General features: G+C 35.4%; 2 protein-coding genes across 2 annotated transcripts in view; both read right to left on the minus strand.

The window, feature by feature from the left end:
• Positions 1-1,532: 1,532 nt before the first annotated feature.
• Positions 1,533-3,410, minus strand: LOC137646664 (zinc finger protein ZFMSA12A-like). Its single transcript, XM_068379769.1, has one exon. The coding sequence runs from the start codon at positions 3,408-3,410 to the stop codon at positions 1,533-1,535; it is 1,878 nt and encodes a 625-aa protein (XP_068235870.1).
• A 3,805-nt stretch (positions 3,411-7,215) lies between these two features.
• Positions 7,216-24,087, minus strand: part of LOC137646665 (uncharacterized) — a 70,311-nt gene continuing 53,439 nt past the window's right edge. Inside the window, exons 12-16 of the mRNA XM_068379770.1 lie at positions 21,785-23,795; positions 19,693-20,271; positions 18,619-18,701; positions 14,132-15,184; positions 7,216-9,270 (exon numbers count right to left, since the gene is read on the minus strand). Coding sequence (XP_068235871.1) covers positions 7,216-9,270; positions 14,132-15,184; positions 18,619-18,701; positions 19,693-20,271; positions 21,785-23,795 — 5,781 coding nt within the window. The remainder of the gene's footprint in view (positions 9,271-14,131; positions 15,185-18,618; positions 18,702-19,692; positions 20,272-21,784; positions 23,796-24,087) is intronic.

Genomic DNA, 24,087 nt, shown 5'->3' on the forward strand with positions numbered 1-24,087 from the left:
CCCATTTGTTGTCACAGTTCTTAAAGACTGTTGATGGGAATTTAGATAAAAAGGGAAAACAATTTTATCATCCTTGAGTTTTAAAGAGATTTTGTTTCACTGCATATTTGCCATTCCTGCTGATAACAGTATAGAACACGGCGATGTAGTTAGTTGAAATTGTTACCGTTAGAATGGTTGATAGGCAACCTATAATACTTATTATTCTTCTATATTTCACTCTACATAATTATATATATATATATATATATATATATATATATATATATATATATATATATATATATATATATATAGATAGATAGATAGATAGATAGATATATATGTATATATATATAGATATATATATATATATATATATATATATATTTATATATAGATAGATAGATAGATAGATAGATAGATATGTATATATATATAAATATATATATATATATATATATATATATATAAAGCGGTTATATATTTAAATATATATAGGCCTATGGTATATGTAAATTGTGTGTGTGTATATATATATATATATATATATATATATATATATATATTTATATATATATATATATATAGATGTGTAATGCAGAGAATCGAAATGCCGCATATCTATGTCCAAAGAAAAATATTAAGCATATCTGCTAATATATTAATTGGCATATTTACCTGAATGTATTACTACCTGGAGGAACTCTTCGTATATTTTGCCCTGAGAGAGGAATGAAAAATGGTAATTTAAACGTTTAAATGCCTTTCATGAATGGCAGAGGCAAGAGACAGTGACCTAGAGACTGAACATATATACACATGGTTAGCGCGAAAGCCGCCTCTCTATCCAAGCTAGGACCAAGGTTTAAAGATCGCTCATGAATGGCAGAGGCAAGGGACATTGACATTGCCCTAGCAAGCAGGACAATGCCCTAGAGACTGACCATATTTTACATGATCAGCGCCCAAGCCCCCTCTCCACCCAAGCTAGGACCAGGGAGGGCCAGGCAAATGGCTGCTGATGACTCAACAGATAGACCTATAGGCTCCCTCAAACCCCCCAACCTTAGCTCACAAGGATGGTAAGGTTGCAGACACTAATGAGGAGGACCAGGAAATGGCTGCTGATGACTCAGCGGGTAGACCTATAGTCATGTATTATACAAATTTGTGCCTTTATGCTTAGGTAATATTATTACCAGTTTGTCCTCCTTTTCGCCTTATTATTATTAATTTTATTATTCAAGAATATGTAACTCGTAAAGATTGACATTAGGCCTATTTGGCTGAAGGGAAATTTTTTTTTTTTTCAAATAGTCGGGACAACGGTTAACAAGAAATATCACAAAGAAATTTAGTCTCATAGCCATACTAGAAAATGGTTTAAAAATCATATTCTAATGAATAAAAACTGACTGCTTACATTGCTTTTTTAATCAAAGTCTGTTGGTACATTGTGTAGACAAGTTTACTAAACAAATAGAAAAAATAGTCCTTTCATTTCTCTCTAAAGATTATAAATAAATAGTAAAGCATCATATTATCAGCAACTACAAGATCTGCAAATGAACAATCTGATAAGACGCACAAGCATTCTCATCATACTCTATGCCTTCCATCATATTAGGCACAGCCTGGACTGCCTGTACGGTTTGTCCGGGGGCAAGGCCCTCAACCTGTACGCACTGTATTGGTTGCATCTCTGTAACCTGCCCATCCACCACAGCCTCAACTAACGACCCTTCCACTAAAGGTATCACGCTTCTGTCACACTGTTGCTGCATTTCACCTGTCTGAGTATCAGCATTTACAGTTACCACACAATCCACACTTTCCCCTTGATCCTGCAGTGTGTTATTATGTTTATTATTTGGTGTCAGGACAATGTCCGTAGAAGGAGTGACTACTGTCTCATTAGAACTCGGCGTCCGTATTGTTGCCTCTGAAGAAGAACGTATTGTCTTCCCAGCAGTGGTAGTATCAGTCGCTGTAGAAGCGTCCGAAGTGCTAGTTCGAGCGACCTCTTGGTGTTGTTGTCGAATGTGATTCATAAGAGTATTTGGTCTCGGAAATCGAGCATCACAGTGTGGACACACGTGAGGTCGTTCGCCTGTGTGGGATCTAATATGATAGGTGAGATCCACCTTCTTCATAAAGGTCTTAGGGCACTGGTTACATTTGTATGGGCGCTCATTGAGGTGGGACCGCAAATGCAATGTCAGTTCACTTGGGTAGGGGTAAAATTTTCCGCAAATGTAGCATAGATTTTTGTAAGTGTTTCGGTCCGTGTGATGTCGTCTTAAGTGGTAAGAAAGTCTACCAGCAGAAAAGAATTCACGAGAACAGGTTTTACACTTATGGATTTCGCTGTGAGTATGTTGTGTGCTTACGTGTGCTCGCAGATTTGCCACAGACTTCAATTTCACGTCGCAAAATTCGCACTTGAGCCCCTGTCTCTTGTGAGATCGCACATGGTCACAGTAAGCTTTGCGGTTCTTCAAGGTAACGAAACACACTGGACACTTCAGAGGGTCTGATTTCTTTTCATTATGCTGTGATTGATCTTTGGTTTTGGTTTTCAGTTTTTTGACATTATTCCCGCTCTGCCTACCTCTGCCTTGAAGTATTCCCTTGTGGCACTTATGATTCTCAAGATCAGAATTGGATGGAAAAGATAGTTTACACTCGAGGCACGACCAAGGGTAGTGTTCAGGGTGCTGAGAATAACGATGCTGTTCTAATTTTTGAGATGAAGATGCTGCCTTTCCACAAACATCACATAATTCAATGCGATGTTCAACTTCTCCACTTTTGACAGCCTTTTCCTTTGTAAAAGTTTCATTTTTCAAAAACAGCTGTAGGAACTGTGTATGATGTTTCTCCATGTGGGCTTTCAAGGACTCGTAAGTACGAAAACCAGAGGCACACAATGGACATTCATTCTCTCCTTGTAGATGAATCTTCAAGTGCTCAAAAGCGTCGGTCTCTACCAATTCATCACAGTATTCACACTCCTTTCCAATTTTTAACAAATCTTCTGATTGTGAGGGATTTATACCATTAGTTGTACATTGTACTTTTCCACTATGAACAAGCTGTTGGTGTCGAGCTAGATGCAAAGAGGAAGAATATGCACATGTACACTTTGGGCACTTGAAATTTTTCTTAAAGTGTACCATCATTTGCTTCACATGTTCCGCTTTGAAACTTATCTGGACATTACAGCTGCAATGAGCAGGTTCAACACTAGAGTCAGCTTTGATTTGAGTCATGAGTTGTCCAGCTGAATCAGAATGAACTTTACAGAAAGGACTGTGAGTTTCCACATGAGTTGACGGTTCTCCTTCGCAGATTTCAACTTTATTTTCTGTCTCTGTAATTCTAGATTCTTCAGGAACTTTCAACTCCTCTGAGCAATGCGCTTCCATGTCTTCTGGTCTTGAGTCTTTGGAATTCTGCAAAGAAATAAGATATATTCACTTTAATAAATCCAAAATGTCATCGTCTGTAAACATTGATCACCAGCACATTACTTACTTTAAAGGCTGCTTTTCTGGTCCTATATTGCAATGGAACCTCACTCTCTAAAAGGACCTTAACATTAACAGAGAATGTCCTTACTTTAAGGGCTGCTTTTCTGGTCCTATACAGCAATGGAACCTTACTCTCTAAAGGACCTTAACATTAACAGAGAATGTCCTTACTTTAAGGGCTGCTTTTCTGGTCCTATACTGCAAGGGAACCTCACTCTCTAATGGACCTTAACATTAACAGAGAATGTCCTTACTTTAAGGGCTGCTTTTCTGGTCCTATACTGCAATGGAACCTTACTCTCTAAAGGACCTTAACATTAACAGAGAATGTCCTTACTTTAAGGGCTGCTTTTCTGGTCCTATACTGCAAGGGAACCTCACTCTCTAATGGACCTTAACATTAACAGAGAATGTCCTTACTTTAAAGGCTGCTTTTCTGGTCCTATACTGCAATGGAACCTTACTCTCTAAAGGACCTTAACATTAGCAGAGAATGTCCTTACTTTAAGGGCCGCTTTTCTGGTCCTATACTGCAAGGGAACCTCACTCTCTAATGGACCTTAACATTAACAGAGAATGTCCTTACTTTAAGGGCTGCTTTTCTGGTCCTATACTGCAATGGAACCTTACTCTCTAAAGGACCTTAACATTAGCAGAGAATGTCATTTTGACAGGTAAATTTAGTTTCATTATGACTTCTAGTACACAAAACAAACCGTTGTATCTAACGCATTTTATTCATGGGATTTTAAGAAATAGGATTGTTAAGAGTTTAAACTGGGATGTTAATTTTAGCAAAACTTCAGCCATTTTCAGCATTGTGATGTATTATAGTTATACAGTAATATATAAATATAGTAACTTTCCCTTCTGTCAGAATTATTAAACATTATGACGAGCCATTTTATTACTTATATAATCGCTAAAATATTCAACTTCCGGTTAATCCAAATAAGTAGAAATTAATACTGATCTTTGAAGTCAAAAGGCAGTATTCTTAACTTCACTATACAAATGAACCATAAATACATTCTCTGATTATCAATAGACGTTCAATTGTTACTAATTACTTGTAAGTTTTTTTTTATTATTCCAGTCGTTTACGATAACGTATATCGTGAAGCCTGCAAGTGTTATCATTTATTTAACATAATTATCTTGCCTTTTTTTTTTTGTAGTTCCTTCTTATCATTTATTTAACTTATTTATATTGCATTTTTGCAGTTCCTTCTTATTATTTACTTAACTTAATTATCTTGCCTATTTTGCAGTTATCTTGCCTTTTTTTGCAGTTCCTTATTATCATTTATTTAACTTATTTATATTGCATTTTTTCAGTTCCTTCTTATCATTTATTTAACTTATTTATATTGCAATCTTTGCAGTTTCTTGTTTATTTAACTTATCTATCTTGCTTTTTTTTGGCACTTCCTTCTTATCAATTAACGACTTTTCTTTCCGGATATTATTATTATTATTATTATTATTATTATTATTATTATTATTATTATTATTATTATTATTAAGCTACAACCCTAGTTGGAAAAGCAAGATGCAATAATCCCAAGGACCCCAAAAGGAGAAAATAGGCAAGTGAGGAAAGGAAACAAGGAAATAAATAACCTACGAGTGAAGTAATGAAAAATCAAAATAAAATATTTTAAGAACAGTAATATTAAAATAACCTCATATATAAACTATAAAAACTTAAAAAAAGAAAGAAAAACGAGCGGAAGAGAAATAAGATAGAATAGTGTGCCTGAGTGTACCCTCAAGCAAGAGAACTCTAACCCAAGACAGTGGGTTTTATCAGTTTAAAGACCCGAACCCCAGATATCGTCCATTTGATAATGCCGTCAAAAGCCTTAATTTCTGTAACCTCTAGATGGGAATCTAGATGACGTCTTCTAATTGGCCAGATCCATTATGCTCATCCAAAAGATAATATTTTAACCATATATATATATATATATATATATATATATATATATATATATATATATATATATAATGTATGTATGTATATACATACATATATAAATAATTTATTTATATATACATACATATATATATATATATATATATATATATATATATATATATATATATATATATATATATATATATATATATAAAGTTGTACTGACCAAATTTTTATTTCAAAACACGTTGTGTAGCAATGTGTAGAATATAGAAATCCACTTTTGGCATTTTTGGACTATGAAAAAGCCTTTGATAGTGTGGAGTTCCTATTAAATATGTAAAATTGATTAAGTCTGTTCATGAGCATAGCAAGTGCAAAGTTAATGTTAGTGGAAACTTATCAAATGAATTTCCAGTGAACAGCGGAGTACCCCAAGGGAATGTGTTGTCACCTATGCTGTTGATCCTCCTCATGGATTTTGTAATGCATAGAACTGTTGGGGATGGTGGAAAAGGATTGGAAGGGATTGGTAACAGGAAATTAGCTGACCTAATTTTACTTTACAAAGACAGTAAAGATCTTGTAGACAATAAGTCGTGTTATACACCTACGCGAGTGAATAGATTGGCATAGAATACGAACCACATATCAATATAGATTATGTGAAATATAAATCTTTTACGTAATTGCACAGACGAGCATTGCAGGCCACCCAACACTCTGATAATAAATTAGAGTGTCTTTTTATATGGTTATTTTATCATATGTCTTTTGCTATTGTAGGCAGATCATCCCACTGCTAGGTCGTTTTCTAAGTGTGTATATTATATATATATATATATATATATATATATATATATATATATATATATATATATATATGTATGTATGTATGTATATATATCATCTCCTCCTACGCCTAATGACGCAAAGGGCCTCGGTTAGATGTCGCCATTCGTCTCTATCTTGAGCTTTTAAATAAACACTTCTCCATTCATCAACATCATTTATATATGTGTGTATATATATATATATATATATATATATATATATATATAAACATATATTTATATATATATATATATATATATATATATATACACATATATTTATATATATATACATATATTTATATATATATATATATATATATATATATATAATTAAATATTATTAATAATAATAACAATAATAATAATAATAATAATAATGGCTTATCACCTCAATCTGAGGATTCTCTATTTTGACTTATTTTAACCCTTCCATTCCTTAACCATCCTCGTGATTTCCTAACCTAGGAATCAGACTCCCATCAATTGCTATGTTAAATTTGTTAATTTTATACTTACCTGTTGTGATGTCTTAACGTTTTTGCGATTATTTCATATATTAACACTCATTGAATTTCTTCATTATTACTCTTTTCTATTTCAGTACTATAATTTCTACTTTAGTATCTCATTTAAATCTGTTTTCAGAGTACCGATACATAAATAGTCTTTGTTAGTTCAAGGCAATAACATGTAGTAAGTATATGTGATAAAATTTGACCTTTGGTAGCAAACAACGAAACACCAAAATTCATTGTTGTTTGTTGGCAATGAATTTTAATCTAACATCAATTCTTAGTCATATTTCATTAGGGTACTCAAATTTAAACATTATATGCTTTAAAAATATGAATAGTAGTTCTTCTCTGCTCTTGAATTAGAAAACGAAAAGCATAAGTGATAAAAATTGTTTTTATTAATAACTTCAAACTTAAAAACATCTGAATTAGAAGTAATTTCTATAATTATCTTTACACTTAGAACAATTTTCCATCGATTTGTGGTAACAAATGGACGGGTTCAAAATGTCCTCAACTACGTAAATCACTTGCACAGGTTGAGATGTCTGACTATTTTCATCAGTCTCCCCTTGCACTTCTGTCGCACCGCTTGCCACGTTCCCTGCAATGGTGGCATCTGTCACTTGGACGTCCGTTGCTTCCAGCAGCAAACCTGGACTCATTTCCAGCAGTTCTCCGCTGCTGAGATCCTCAACCACTTGCGACAGCTCCAGCTGTCCTTCCAGCTGATTGCCGTCTAAATCCGTCACTGACAGCTGTTGCACCTGCAACTCTGCGGGTGTTAACTGGTGCATTGTCGTTTGGAGGCGCTGCGTTGGTGCGAGGTTGGGTGGCACCAGGGAGGCCTCTGGGAATGTTTGCAAAGGTTGCGCTTCATTCAAGCTCTCGTTACCTGTCTCGACAATGTTGAGTCTGTCCTCTTTAGCACCTTGGGTTTCCAAACTACGTTCGTCGCTCTCGGCATCTTGACATATGACAGAGGACGCCAGTTCATCAATCTTTTTCTTCGAGTATTTAAGCCTTTTGACCTTTTTAACGCTGGTGTGTTTCAGCATATGCTTCCTGAGGCCCAACGGTCTTATAAACGACTCGGGACACAATTCGCACTGATGAGGTTTCTCTCCCGTGTGCGAACGTCGATGGTAAGTCAGGTCAACGGCTTTTAAAAAGGAGCGATTACAATAATCGCATTTGAAGTCGCGTTGGTTACGGTGAGCTTTCAGATGGCGCTGGAGTTCCACGTTGTGCACGTAACCTTTCCCGCACGAATCGCAGAAGAACTTCCTCGGGACGTGGTGTCTACGCTGGTGTCCAGTTAAGCCTGTGCGCGAATAGAATTCAACCTTGCATTCCTCACATCGGTGAACCTTTTCTTTGGTGTGAACGGCGTTAATGTGCTTCTTGAGATACCTCCTGCCTACTTTGACGCCACATATGTGGCACTCCGCGGTGCCCGGATGGCGGCTAGAGCGGTGAGTCGCGAGTGCCTTGCCGGTGTGAAAAGTCTCCTTGCACACCTTGCACGTGAAAGCGGCCGGTAATCCTAGACGGTCGCCATGGTGGACTTTGATGTGGCACTGAAGGGCGTCTACTGTGGGCGTTGTAACGTTGCAGTACTGGCAGCGGAAGTCGGTGAAGTCCGGGTGAATTGTGCGCGCATGGTGATGCAAATGTGATAAATGAGAAAATCGGAGTGGGCAAGCAGGGCATTGCAACTCTCCCATTGCGTGCTTTCGTTCGTGCTCCCTCGCGCTTACCTCGAGGGTAAATCTCCTACGACAAACGCCGCACTCGTGAGGAAACAAAGTAGGATGAGTGTCCCTCAAGTGAGCATAAAGACTCGAAACCGAATTAAATTCCTGCTGGCAATCTTCGCAAAATGTTTGGTTCTTCTTGATAAGCCGACGTTTTTGCCCTTTCCTCAAACTGCCAATAAACATTTTACTGTTGGAAATTATATCCTCGCAAGACGTGTCCTTTTTAGCAGGGGACTCTAACTTCCCATCGGCTGTAGACTCCGAGTCATCAGCCCCGCTATTCACTTTGAGATCCTTCTTATGACTGAAGTGACTGATTTTATCCATGCTATGACCGGTCGATAAACAGTGGAGCTCAACGAGAACACGAGAGTCGAAGGCCACATCGCAATGGCCACACGTGAAAGTACTTATGACATCCTCCTCGAGGCTTCTCCTACTCGGGATGGCATTCATCCTCAGGCTCTGGAGACAAGGATCGCAAGCGACGTTGTCCTCGTAGGTCCAGAAGCGCCTCCGACACTTTTGGCAGATCCTCTCCTCCTTGTGGTCCTTGTGCTGTTGGGCCAAGTGGGAGGCGAGCTGCGTGGTGTCCATGAATATTGTCGTGCAGTGAGGACATTTCTTGAAAATGGGCGGCACCGTGACTATGCGACGCGTGGGGGGCGGAGGAGGAGGAGGAGCCGGTGTCCCTTGCTTAGTATTTTGCACCAGCTGATCCCCCTGCAAATACATTGTTTCATAAGCAGCTGTTCTCAGGCTTTACTTGTCTGCAGTTAATTACTCTGATTTTAGTAATTACATAATAAAATGTGTATTGATTCATTTCTAAATTGGAACGCAAAACTTTACTTGTCTGCAGTTAATTACTGTGATTTTAGTAATTACATAATAAAATGCGTATTAATTCATTTCCTAAATTGGAACGCAAAACTACTTATCTGCAGTTAATTACTTTGATTTTAGTAATTACATAATAAAATGTGTATTAATTTCTAAATTGGTGCGCAAAACTACTTGTCTGCCGTTAATTACTGTGATTTTAGTTATTACATAATAAAATGCGTATCAATTAATTTCTAAATTGGAACGCAAAACTTTACTTGTCTGCAGTTAATTATTGTAATTTTAGTAATTATATAATAAAATGTGTGTTAATTTCTAAATTGGAGTGCAAAACTTATTGTCTGTCGTTAATTACTGTGATTTTAGTAATTACATGATAAAATGCGTATTAATTAATTTCTAAATTGGAACGTAAAACTACTTGTCTGCAGTTAATTACTCAGACTTTTTAATTACTTAACAAAATGCGTATTAATTCATTTCTAAATTGTGAACGCAAAGAGTTTTTAAAGTTAAAGAACTCTAATTGTGATTTTGGCCTTTTTGTAAATAAATAAAAAGTTTTGCCAATAATATAACTATTAAAATAAATACTATTATTTTTAAAATTATTTAACAAAATGGATATTAATTCATTTCTAAATTGTGAACACAAGAGTTTCAAAGTTAAATCATTCAAATTGTGATTTTGGCCTTTTTTTAAATAAATATTTTTTGCTAATAATATAACCATTAAAATAAATACTACTATTTTTTTTAAATATTTAACAAAATGTGTATTAATTCACTTCTAAATTGTGATTTTGGCTTTTTTTAAATAAATATTTTTTGCTAATAATATAACCATTAAAATAAATACTACTATTTTTTTTAAATATTTAACAAAATGTGTATTAATTCACTTCTAAATTGTGAACGTAAAGAGTTTTAAAGTTGTAATTTTGGCTTTTTGTAAATAAATAATTTTTGCCAATAATATAACCATTAAAAAATCTCACAAGTCAAGAAATATATACAAAAAAGGTATACAAAAAAGGGCTAGTTTACATTTAGAGACATCGCACTCACTTTTTAATAGCAAAAGTACTTTAGATATTTTTAAAGATATACTAAATAGACACATTAAAAAGACTTGAAATTTTTTCTTTTTTTTTTTTCGTTAATTCTTTTTTATAATAATTAAATAATGTTATTTTTTCTCTTAATCTAATCGTTTCAAGCATTTGTAAAATTATAACAAAAATGTAAGTTTGCAAATTATTATTATTATTATCATTCAACTTAAGGAAACATTCTTAATAAACAAGAATAAAAACCCCAAAATTGAAAGCAAGCTTTCATTAAATACAAAAATACAATTCTTATAAATGAAAGAAGAGAAAACAGACAGAAGTAAACAATATATAAGTAAAATTTACGAAAACATTAAGGTATTGATAACAACAAAAACTTGTGCTTTGTTCTCAGACCCCTTAGAATAATATAACAGCCTCTCCTTGAAAGAGATATATTGTATAACATATATATATATATATATATATATATATATATATATATATATATATATATATATATATATTTTTATATATATATATATATATATATATATATATATATATATATATATTTGTGTGTATATATACAGTATATGTACATATAAAGTATATATATATATATATATATATATATATATATATATATATATATATATATATATATATATATATATTTATATATATATGGCTGCTGATGATTCAGCAGGTAGATCTTTAGCTCACAAGGGTGGTGAGGTTGCAAGTTAGTAATAAATAGGGTCCTATAATTTAACAAAATGCGGGTTATTAAGAAAGTCTCATAAGATATGAAAGGATGAAGAATGTGAAGATAACTATTTTTCTTTTTGAACTCTTGAAATTAATTGTGCTTCGCCAAATATAGTTTCCCGATCTCTGTATGCTTTGCGTATACGCAAAAATTCCCGACCTCTGCATGCTTTGCGTATACGCAAAAATTCCCGACCTCTGCATGCTTTGCGTATACGCAAAAATTCCCGACCTCTCTGTATGCTTTGCGTATACGCAAAAATTCCCGTCCTCTGTATGCTTTGCGTATACGCAAAAATTCCCGTCCTCTGTATGCTTTGCGTATACGCAAAAATTCCCGTCCTCTGTATGCTTTGCGTACTGTATACGCAAAAATTCCCGTCCTCTGTATGCTTTGCGTATACGCAAAAATTCCCGTCCTCTGTATGCTTTGCGTATACGCAAAAATTCCCGTCCTCTGTATGCTTTGCGTATACGCAAAAATTCCCGTCCTCTGTATGCTTTGCGTATACGCAAAAATTCCCGTCCTCTGTATGCTTTGCGTATACGCTAAAATTCCCGTCCTCTGTATGCTTTGCGTATACGCTAAAATTCCCGTCCTCTGTATGCTTTGCGTATACGCTAAAATTCCCGTCCTCTGTATGCTTTGCGTATACGCTAAAATTCCCGTCCTCTGTATGCTTTGCGTATACGCTAAAATTCCCGTCCTCTGTATGCTTTGCGTATACGCAAAAATTCCCGTCCTCTGTATGCTTTGCGTATACGCTAAAATTCCCGTCCTCTGTATGCTTTGCGTATACGCAAAAATTCCCGTCCTCTGTATGCTTTGCGTATACGCTAAAATTCCCGTCCTCTGTATGCTTTGCGTATACGCTAAAATTCCCGTCCTCTGTATGCTTTGCGTATACGCTAAAATTCCCGTCCTCTGTATGCTTTGCGTATACGCTAAAATTCCCGTCCTCTGTATGCTTTGCGTATACGCAAAAATTCCCGTCCTCTGTATGCTTTGCGTATACGCAAAAATTCCCGTCCTCTGTATGATTTGCGTATACCTAAAAATTCCCGTCCTCTGTATGATTTGCGTATACCTAAAAATTCCCGTCCTCTGTATGATTTGCTTATACCTAAAAATTCCCGTCCTCTGTATGATTTGCGTATACCTAAAAATTCCCGTCCTCTGTATGCTTTGCGTATACGCAAAACTTAGAAGAACCACTATTATCTATTACTTATTCACCCTCATGATAAACCAACTCTCAATGTAATGTCTACACTTGAACTTAGATTTTAAAACTTACTTTCCATAAATAATTGTTACAGCCTTGAGCATCTCTCGGAAGGAAACTTTTTTAATGAAACTTTTCGCTTTCAAAGCCGTTCCAAATACTTATTGAAATCAAATTAATATTAGTATTAAGAATTTCAAAAATAAAAGGACCTATGCAATTTCACTGTTTAATTCAAAAATTAACTCCCAGATTAGCAATTTATGATTTTTATATTAAAAACAAAAGTTTTTTCAACTTTCAAGTTATGAAGAACTCTCCATATTACATCTTTTATTCCATTTTGTTCATATAATAGATGCATTATTCAAATAATGGACACATTCATATAATATACTGTATACATTACATGTCACTCGATGACTTCACTCTTGACAAAGTTACCACCATTATTGACCAAACTCTCCTCCAAAGGTAAAAATGTATTTATTTTCTTACTAAAAATCGTAACCATGGAAACGAGCACTTGAGTGCCATTCTTCACAATTAATCTCTATAATGTTTTTATGTTGACCAGGCTGACTTGAGTCTTTTTATTGTTTATATATGACATATCTGTTTTTGACGTTGTTAATAGTTTATATAGGACATATTTGTTTTGACGCTGTTACTGTTTTTAGAATGATATATTGTTAATTTATTCTCATAATTTATTTATTTCCTTATTTCCTTTCCTCACTGGGCTATTTTTCCCTGTTGGAGGCCTTGGGCTTATAGCATCTTGCTTTTCCAACTAGGGTTGTAGCTTGGCTAGTAATAATAATAATAATAATAATAATAATAATAATTATACGACCTCTCAACGTTGATAATGTAGTTGAATGGTATTTAGTAAAGTATAATAATATTGTAAATGACTTTAATAGTGTTTTCATCATTCCCTTGAATATTAATGGTTCAAAATCTTGCGAGGGCTCAATATATCTTGAATATTTCTCCTCGTACATCAAAAAATAAAAGTATATTCAACAAGAAAATAACCTAAAATAAAAGACATAAACTGAAGGTTTTAGAAAACCCTTTCATATTTACATTCATAATAACATATAAGAGATTAGTTTAAACCGCATTAATATACCAAATAAAGCAAATGGCTTTATGCATAATTTTGGGAAATCAAGAAAACCAAAAATACAGTTTACATAGGAACTTTGTAGTACTGTGTAACCCTTATTGCCCCACGCCAATTATGGTTCATAATTATTGTAGAATCGGCTAGACTTTTATTCCAGCTATTAACAAGTGGTGGAATGATCTTAATCGGGTGGTTGAATCTGTTGAACTTCAGAAATTCAAACTTTCAGCAAATGATATGTTGAACAGGCTGACATAAGCCTTTTTATAATTTATATATGAAACATATGTTTTGATGTTGTTACTGTTTTTGGAATATTTTAATTGTTCATTATTTCTCATATCGTTTATTTATTTCCTTTCCTCACTGGGCTACTTATCCCTGTTGGAGCCCTTGGGCTTATAGCATCATGCTTTTCAAACTAGGGTTGTAGCTTAGCTAGTAATAATAGTAACATTTCCTCTCCCATCATCATCCTGAAACACATCTCACTATAACTGCGAATAATTTAACCATTTTCTTTCAGTCAAACTATACATTTCTGTCACTTTTACATTAACATCAGCTGTTCCAGAGGAGGCTACTTCGTTTTTTACCACCTGGCTATTTTTGGAAACTTCTACAGATCCAGAGGCTCCTCCACTCGAAATCAAAGAAGTTTCTGGTGGTGAATCTTTCGTATTTTGTTGACATTTACTCAAGCGCTTTTTATATCTGCCTTGATACTCCATTCTGTGCACCAATCGTACATGTTTGGCTAAGGCATTAGGCTTGATAAACGCACCACCACACTCTTTGCACACGTGAGGCCTCTCTCCTGTGTGAGTTCGCCTATGGTAGGACAGCTCTGAAGCCACTTTAAACCTCCAGCCACAAAATTCACACACGTACTTCCTCGTGTTGTGGTGCACTGTAGTCACGTGAATGCGCAGCTCTGAGGGAGCGACAAACTTTTTGCCACACACTTCGCACAAATGGCGCCTGGCCTCTTGCCCTAGGTGGTTTCTCTTTCTATGATTTGCCAGATTGGAGGCGTCGTTGTATATGGCGGAGCAGTCTATACACTTGAAGACCTTCGTTACCTTTTGCCCATGAGTGGACATGTGCTTCGGCAGAGCGCTCTTGGAGAACTGCTCTCTGCATATCGGACAAGGGAGCATCTTATGGGAAGCCATGTGCTTCACATATTCTGACCTCGTCAGTTCTTTCTGACACACTCCACACCACTTGGTTGGCTTAGCTTGTTGCTCTTTTGGAAAGCAACTCTTGCAATGTTTGATGAACGATTTAAGAACAGGAGGCAACTGCATTTTGCAATGACTGCAGCTGAGGGACTCGGCAGAGGAGTGGTGAGCTCTGAAGTGGTGCGCCAGTTCAGTGACGCTGAGGAAACCAGTTTCACACACGGGGCACTGTTTATCAGAAAATATCTTAACCGGATCTTCTTCTTCTTGACCTGCCTCTGTGGAAGAGGAACCTCCTTTTATCAATGCACCACTTTCAATTGCAGGTTGTTCTGGCCTGCTGCTAAATTGAGAGAAATCGCAGGGTTTAACCTCCGATGCGAAAGTCTGTTCATTTTCATAGTGCTGGTGGCAGGCCACGTCCTGCAAGATGGATATGTTTCAGTCACTTTTGCATGAAATAACATCTTTGTTTACTGTGCCCCATTTAAGTAAATAAGTTTAGCCGATTGTTCATTGATCATTAAGGGTCACTAAATGACTTTGAAACAAAGTTTACTGGCATCAATTGTAAAAATAAAATTTAAATTATAAATAATCATAAAAGAAACATTTACACCGGTGTTCCTTACGATGAGAGTAGATACAAAAAAAAAATAAGTTATATTAAAATAAAATAAAAAATAGAATCCCAATTCCTATATTTAGTAACTTCCGATTTAAAGTGGGTACCATTTTTTCAGGTACCAATAGCCATATTCGTTTATACAGAACAATTTTGTATTAAATTATTAGGTTTTGAAATTTTGCCTTAATTTAAAAACTATTCTTTTCGTTTGCCCAATTCAGTAGCAAGACTGTATTCCCGTGACTCCACAATTTTTTTTTTTTTTTTTTTTTTTTACTCCTTTTCCGGAAGGTTTTGATAAAAAACCTTGCAGTCATAAACCCGTTTATTATTATTATTATTATTATTATTATTATTATTATTGTTGTTGTTGTTGTTAGCTAAAGTACAACCCAAGTTTGACTCCAACACGGGAAAAACAGCCCAGTGAGGATAGGGAAATAAATAAATTAAATAAACTATACGAGAACTATTAATTAAAGATTATAAAATATCCCAAGATCAGTAACAACTTTAAAATAAATCTGTCATATATAAACTATGAAGAGAGATATATCAGTAAAAGAAGGAACTGTTTTAAGGATGAAGGAAACCAGTAGTATATCTAATTATCCACAATATGATAAGGAGCCATGGTAAGCAGCTCAACCATTGTTCCCTAGTCTTGGGTAGTGCCATAGCCTCTGTACCATGATTTATGAAAAATTTCCTAATTACTGAGGGAAATTCCATGTGAATAAGGGAAGCATGAATAATAATAATAATAATAATAATAATAATAATAATAATGAAAGTAATAATAATAATAATGAAAATAATAATGAAAATAATAATGATAATAATAATAATGATGAAAATAATAATAATAATAATAATGAAAATAATAATAATAATAATAATGAAAATAATAAAATAACAATAATAATAATGAAAATAATAATAATAATAATAATAATAATAATAACGAAAATAATAATAATAATAATAATAATGATAATACTGAAAATAATAATAATAATAATAATGAAAATAATAATAATAATAATAATAATGAAAATAATAATAATAATAATGATAATAATGAAAATAATAATAATAATAATAATAATGAAAATAATAATAATAATAATAATGAAAATAATAATAATAATGAAAATAATAATAATAATAATAATGATAATAATACTATTTCTATGAAACCCTCTTTCATGCATTTTTGATTGAAAACTATGGCTGCCTCATGTTATTATTTTGATAAAACCCCTTTTTCTGTTGTTACTGGAAGATTGCAGAATTAATACCACTGAGGCAGCCATAGTTTTTAAACAAATAATAATCTCCCCTATGTAATAAAGATCAAGTATCTGGCTATATATATATATATATATATATATATATATATATATACATGTATATATATATATATATATATATATATATATATACATGTATATATATATATATATATATATATATATATTTATTTATTTATATATATACCAGTATATATATATATATATATATATATATATATATATATATATATATATATATATATACACACACACTTACATACATACATACATACATACATAATATGCTCAGCAGCATTACCAGACATATAACTACTCGGTCTCTCCCCCATCCCTCGAGTAGGGGGAGAGGAAATAGTCATACCCAGATGAGACAAGGTACCCCAAGAGAAAATGGAGAGGGGTGGGAAGGGTTGAATCTGTGTGGACGTACATATCCATCTAAGTATTTAGCCATCATTTTTTGACAGGTTGCATACACTAGTAATAATAATACTAATAAACCATTTTAATCATCCCCCTCTCCTGGCATTATTTTCTGTATAATCGGGAGGAGTAATTCTCTTTTAAAAAATCAGTACTATCAGGTCTTAAGTTTACCTGTCCATAACACTGATCCAATGCCGTGTTAAACCGATAGGTCTATCTGCTGAGTTATCAGCAGCCATTGCCTAGCCCTCCCTGGTCATAGCTTGGGTGGAGAGGAGGCTTGGGCACTGATCATAAATGGTCAATCTCTAGTACTAGTGCAATGTCACTGTCCCTTGCTTCTGCCATTCATGATCGGCCTTTAAAGCTTTAATAGTCTACTACCATGTGGAACTTTCTCCTATCTAGTTATTGGTGTAATTGCATTCCTTAAATAAAGAACCCTATTTGTGATCTTCCATATTTAAACCATAATTAAAAAATTAAGAGGAAGAGAAATAAGATAGTGCTCGTGTACCCTCAAACAAAAGAACTCTACCCCAAGACAGTGCAAGACCATGTTAAAGAGGCTATGGCACTACCCAAGACTAGAGAACAAGGATTTGATTTTGGACTGTCCTCCTAGAAGAGCTGCACACCATAGCTAAAGAGTCTCTTCTACCCTTACCAAGAGGAAAATAGCCACTGAACAAGTACTGTGATTAGGTGATCTGTTTTATCAACACAAATTTTGCTTTCTGCATGCAAGTAATCGTTAAAAAAGCATATTCAAATATAAAAAAATTCTTTATTCATCTTCTCAAGTTTTGTACAATATTCAGAATTGTGCCTCGCTCCCTTTTAAAAGGAATGTTATATTTTCAGTTTTTAAACCATGCTGGAAGCAAAATTTGTCTACAAACTTAAGTATATTATTTTATATATTTTTATCAGTTTAACTTTATTATATCTTTTGAAAAGTTGATTATAGATTATGACTTTCGATATTTTTTTCTGGAGGTAATGTATTTCAAGCAGTTTCTGAAGCACAAGTATTGCAGTTTCAAATTTCCTTCCTACCCACTATTGTAAACACACACACAGATTGGCCAGAGCTTTTGCTCCGGATAGGGCTCATCTATTCCCATTTTTATATCCAATATTATTATGATGATAAGAAATGTTTGATATCTTTAAATTATTTTGAAAGATTTAAAAAATACAGATCATTCTTTAAAATTTGTCCTTTTTCAGGATGAGGACTTCTTATGAATAATTTTTAATATTTGTTAACATGATGCGATATAAATTACAAAAAACTTGACTCCGTCAATTTTCTTTATTTTCATTCAACCGTTGATAAAGCGAAAGAAAAGGGTAGCATAAGGAAGCAATTTCTTGTTAAAACTTTCTGAAAGTCAGTGTAAAGAGTGAAAGAAGAAAGAAGGGGAGAGTCATTAAGGAGAAAGACAGGAGGAGTGGGTAATTAGCTTTCGTTTTTACCTCACCCTAGGAGTACATGTAGAGATTTTCATGCAAGAGCACATGACTTTTAGTGTGTAGGAATGTGATAAGGGTAGTAAAGTTGTAACTGAATGTTATGATATAAATGAGTAGGAGTGTGTATGGATAGGGTACAGAGTACAGTACTAGTTAAGCCATAAATTTAGTGAGTTTGATCAGCTCAACTTAGGTCAAGTTCCTGCATTGGTGCTTTGATCGCCACGTGATTGACGACCCCACACAATGGAGCCGAGTAGGTATGAGCCCAAGTTTATCTCTATGGTTAATGTTTCTATCGGGTAGAGCAAATAGGTAGCTAGGCCAAGACAAATTGTATTGTCTGCAAAACCACAATCTATCTAGGCCTATAACATGGCAGGAAAAATCAAACTTGATGTGTTGAGAATGTTTAGTGGGGAACGGGATCTGATAACCTGGTTGATCAAGGCCAAGGTGATAGCTAGGTTACAACAGATCAAGGATGTGGTAGATTTCATCCCACTACTTGGACAGGAGCACCCTACCTACGTATTTAATTAACGATGTGGGAAGCTGAGCAACAGGACACGAAGGTACTGTAGAGACTATGCTGAAGCAGGCTTTTTACATAAAGTCAAGTCTCAGCATATGGACAGTTGGAAAGGCTGCAGTGGAGTTGGGAGCAGGTGGATATTTTCATCTATGAAACTTTGCGATGGCTGGGCTAGAAGAGTACAAGGGTGAAGGGTTGGAAACAATTATTAATTTGGCATTCGTGTATGGGTTTCTGGAACATGGCAGAGCTGCACCCATTGCCCAGTTTTGAGTTGGCCTATGGACCAGTTAGTGATAAATGCTAAGGATAATTATGCAAACACTCATTGCAGCAATGGCTGCAAAAGGAGTTGGTGTAGGCCAGTTGAAGAGCCAGCATGCCGAACAGTGATGATCGAGTTAGTGGACAGAAAGGCTCCAACACTTATGGGTAATGTGCATGGGGTAATATGCATTAAATGTCAAGGCCCACATATTGTGAAGGCCTGCAAGGTGCCAAAGTCAACTGTGATTTGCTGCTGGTGTGGCGAAGTGGGGTTACTTACCATGATATGTGGGAAAGGAAGTCCAGTACCAACTCATGAATTCATGATACTGTATTCTGGTTAATGAAACGGTGGTGGTGGTGGTGGAAGAGGTCGAGTAACATCTGAAATTTTGGATGGCAGAACATCGCTGGGACATTGCTGGAAGACTCATGTGAGAGGGAGTAAAGTTCTGGTGTACTGGTTGGACTGTTCCTGAAGAGCGGGGCCAGTAGATGAGGAGCTGATAATCAACAGGGCTCTTTTCCATTCTGAAGCTGTCAAGGAAGTTCATGACAGGAAGACTATCTGGCAGTTCTTGAAGGCAGCATATAGGCTGAGTGGAAACAGAATCGTTGACAGGTATCACAGGATGATCAAGGCCAAAGCTGAGAAAGGGCAGATTACCCCGATGAAGGCAGTGTTCTAGTATAACATGTTGCCAAGTCATGTTTGGGACAGTATGAGGGATCCTTACATCAACTGGTGGTATTCCAGTACAAATGGTGACACCCCTCAGTTTGGAATTTGCAGACATTGAGTCAAATGGGCCTCCAGCCATTAAGTTGGAGACAAGGTATGGGAGAAACCACCCAATGCCTAATGTACAACCAAACAGGAATGAGGTAGGGTGACAGATGTCTACTCTCGGAACAAAATTGGTGGACGGTGTACTGTACTGTACTGTGCTACAATGCATCCTAGACTTGTGATGTCATAAACGAACAGTTATTGTGTATGTATGATGGTTGTAGGTATGTTTGCATGAATGTGAGGTGATCATGAGATCAGTGCCGTGTTCTGAGCAAAGGGACTGCTGGTATAAGGAGTGAACAAAGGGAGCAGATGTTGAAGGGTAAGACAGAATGAGTGGGAAATTTTCTTGTAGGCCTGACCCACGACCTGTGAGGTTGTGGGGAGATTTGAGCATTGGAGTATACGAGTTTTAGTGTGTAGGAATAAGTTACGCGAGTCAAGTTGTAGCTGAATGTTGTGATATCAGCAAGTAGGAGTATGTAGATAGGAAACAGTACTACTACAGTAGTTAAGCGGTAAATTTATCAAGTTAGGTCAACCCGACTTAGGTCAAGTTCATGTGTCGATACTTGGATCACACGTGATTAATGACCCCGTACCGTGAAGCTAAGGAGATTAGAGCTCAAGTTCATCTCTGCGGTTGGTATTTGCTTAGGGTAGAGTGATTATAGGTAGTTAGGCCAAGATAAATTGTCCGCAAAATCACAAGATTATTTAATTTCAATATGTTTATTTTTTCAAATTCAGTACAGTACCAAGTTTGCTACATAAAGTTTAACAACTTTCCTATAAAACTTTTTATTTTTGCAAATATGGGCTCTGAAATCTTATTTGGTTGCTAAAAATTTAAATTAGGAAGACAACAAAAAAAAATGTACAACCAGAGTGTCAAATCCTTTCTTCAAAAAATCAAAAGTTCCTTAATAGCTTTCTTCGTCTTTTAGGACATGCATACTAATCGGCTTGCAGAGGAAATGTTGCAGCAGTAATTGCATTACTACAATGAAACATCTTAAAAAAATCATACAATTTCTTCTCCTAAACGGAAATATAATTTATAAGTATAATAACAGCCTTTTGCTAACATAACTACCATAAACAGCAGATATGAAAAAGTTACAGTAACTGTTCCTACTGTTAAGGTTCCAATAGCACGTTTGACTTTATGAAAACTTAAAACTTGTAATCAACTTGAGATACCATATTAGCATTGCCAATTTATGATCCAGGAAAAGACACATACTATAGTCCATTTCTTTTAGCGAGTCATATTTGCACCGACCCGCAGCGGTGCCCTTTTAGCTCAGGAAAAGTTTCCTGATCGCTGATTGGTTGGACAAGATAATTCTAACCATTCAGAGACCAGGAAACTTTTCCGAGCTAAAAGGGAACGGTCGGTGCAAATATGAATCGCTAAAAGAAATGGACTATAGGAGCATAATTTCCGTTATTACAGAGCTTTAAAGAAAAGAATTTTAGGACAATTTACTGTGTCCATTTCCTGAAAATTATAAAATACAGTAAATTGTATTTACTACCTATTCATTAACTTCTTCATATACAACATAAACAAAACCATCTTGCTCTGTATTATAACGGCGACTTTGCACACTGTCAACAGCTGCTACTACTTCTTCACCCATTTCCATTGGAACTGTTATTTGTACAATTTCCGGAATAGATCCATTTGCCTGACTCATACTGACACATTCGACAGGTTCATTTGTCTGCCGTTGTGGGCGCCGTGTTTGACCTCGCCCTTCTTGACTTTTGGGTCTTCCCTGTTTGAAATATACCCCAGTGTATTGAGTCCTGTGATCGTGTTCCATGTGGCGCTTAAGATACGAAGGGACACGAAACGTTCTTCCACAGATTGTACATTTATGTGGTTTTTCCCCTGTGTGAAGCCTTTCGTGATAGGTTAGGGAGACCTTGCTCTTGTAACCTTTATTGCAAGTGCGACACCAATAATTCCTCTCGCCTTGATGGACACGAGCTATGTGTATACGCTGATCAGCTGGAGTCAGGAAGCCTTTTCCGCACGTGTCACATATGTATTTCCTAACTTCATCTCCCATATGAACTCTCTTGACATGAAAATGATAACTTGCCTTATTATGATAAACAACTCCACAATATTTGCACTCAAACTTTTTAGATTTTGTATGAAGATTCATGTGCATTTCCAAGTTCTTGACAGCGATGCCACATATTTCGCATGACTGTAAAACTCTGGAGTAATGATTCCTCATGTGGTATTTCCATTGCATCTTATGATCAAATGATTCACCACAGACCTTACATCTCACAGGTCTTTTGTACCCTGATTCTTTAGGATGCTTGAACTTGCAATGGGCAATAAATGTTGCATAGTTTTTAAGAGTCAGAGGACAGTATTTACATGAATAGCCATCTTGGTCTGGGTGAGCAGCTAAAAGATGCTTTTTCAGTTGGTCGACTTGGCGGAATTTTAATCGGCAAACAGGACACTGATGTGAACCATATTTATGTCCCCATTTGTGCATAAAAAGTAAACGTTCGGTTCTGCATCTCCTTTCGCATTCATCACACTTGAAACTGAAAGCCTCAGGGTGCTTGTGATACTTGTGTTGGTACAGCTGAGTGGAATATTCAAATTTCTTATAGCAAAGGTTACAAGAAAGAGATCCTGTTGCTACTGTGCCTTTTCCTGAGGCACTATGTTCCTCCACGTGCTTGTAATAGTCAAAAACTAATACTCCTTTCCCACATATTTTACATACTCTGAGGGCTCCCTTACCATGGAACTCCATAAGATGCACCTCATACAGCTGGTAAGTTTCAAATTTTTGATCACATTCACTACAAATAATAGCACTGCCAGAGAGATGACAAACTGTCAAGTGTGACAACAAATGATGCCTTGCACAAAACTTGATAGGACATATGGGACACACTATCACGCCGTGAAAATGATGAATTAAGTGATCATGCAAGGAATACATATCGCAGCATTGTTCATCACAAAGGCCACATGTTCTAGACACATCTTTGTGATACATATCAAGATGGGTCTCAAGTGTCCATTCATCTGCACAGCTAAACCCACAACAGTTACATTCTAAAGTAGGTTTATTGTCCAATGTTGGTTTTTCTTTTGAAAAGCTGTCGCCGGATTCTTCAGCTAAAGATTTTTGTCTTTTATTAGATTTTAGAGATGCTGCATCTTGTAAAGCCTCTAGGTACTGTCCAAAAGCCTTCTCACCATGTTCTTTTAGATGGTCATCATATTCCTCTTTGACATTGTGATCCTGATCACACCAAGAGCATCGAAGATCGTATATTAAAGGCTGATCATCTGTTAATGCACTTTCTTCCACTTCCACTTGCATTACATCTAAACTTTTCTTGGGAGAAAATGTCAAGGATTTATGAGGAAGTAATCGAGCATCAAAATCAGGATGCTCATGACGAACATGTCGTCTCAGCTGTGATGGGAAGGAGAAACTTGCTTCACATACAGGACAAGCAGGATGGTGAAAAAGAGCTATTGGATCATCCTCATCCTTACATCGTGCAACCCCACCTTTCGAGCTCGCCAACTCCGCCTGTAAAAACCATATAACGGGCATCAGTATCTGCCCAAACAGTATAGGGGTTGATGGAAAAAAAATCACTTGTAATTTTCTGTACTTTTAAATATCTTTACAATTTGCAAACGAAATTGCTCTCATGTGATATGTACGTAATATGGCAATACAGTAGCATAGCACAGAATAAAATTTAATACTGTGTCTTTAAATGTACAAATCAGGAGAAACATCATGTCAATTATAGTACAGTACTCAGTAGTATACATTTTGTGTGGCTTTCTGTACACAACGTGGAGATACACAGTGT

Source organism: Palaemon carinicauda, chromosome 9 (genome assembly GCF_036898095.1).
Source record: "Palaemon carinicauda isolate YSFRI2023 chromosome 9, ASM3689809v2, whole genome shotgun sequence".
NCBI classification, from domain to species: Eukaryota; Metazoa; Arthropoda; class Malacostraca; order Decapoda; family Palaemonidae; genus Palaemon; species Palaemon carinicauda.

Excerpts from the sequence above, each read along its gene's own strand:
- LOC137646664 (XM_068379769.1), bottom strand. The coding sequence starts at position 3,410 with ATGGAAGCGCATTGCTCAGAGGAGTTGAAAGTTCCTGAAGAATCTAGA.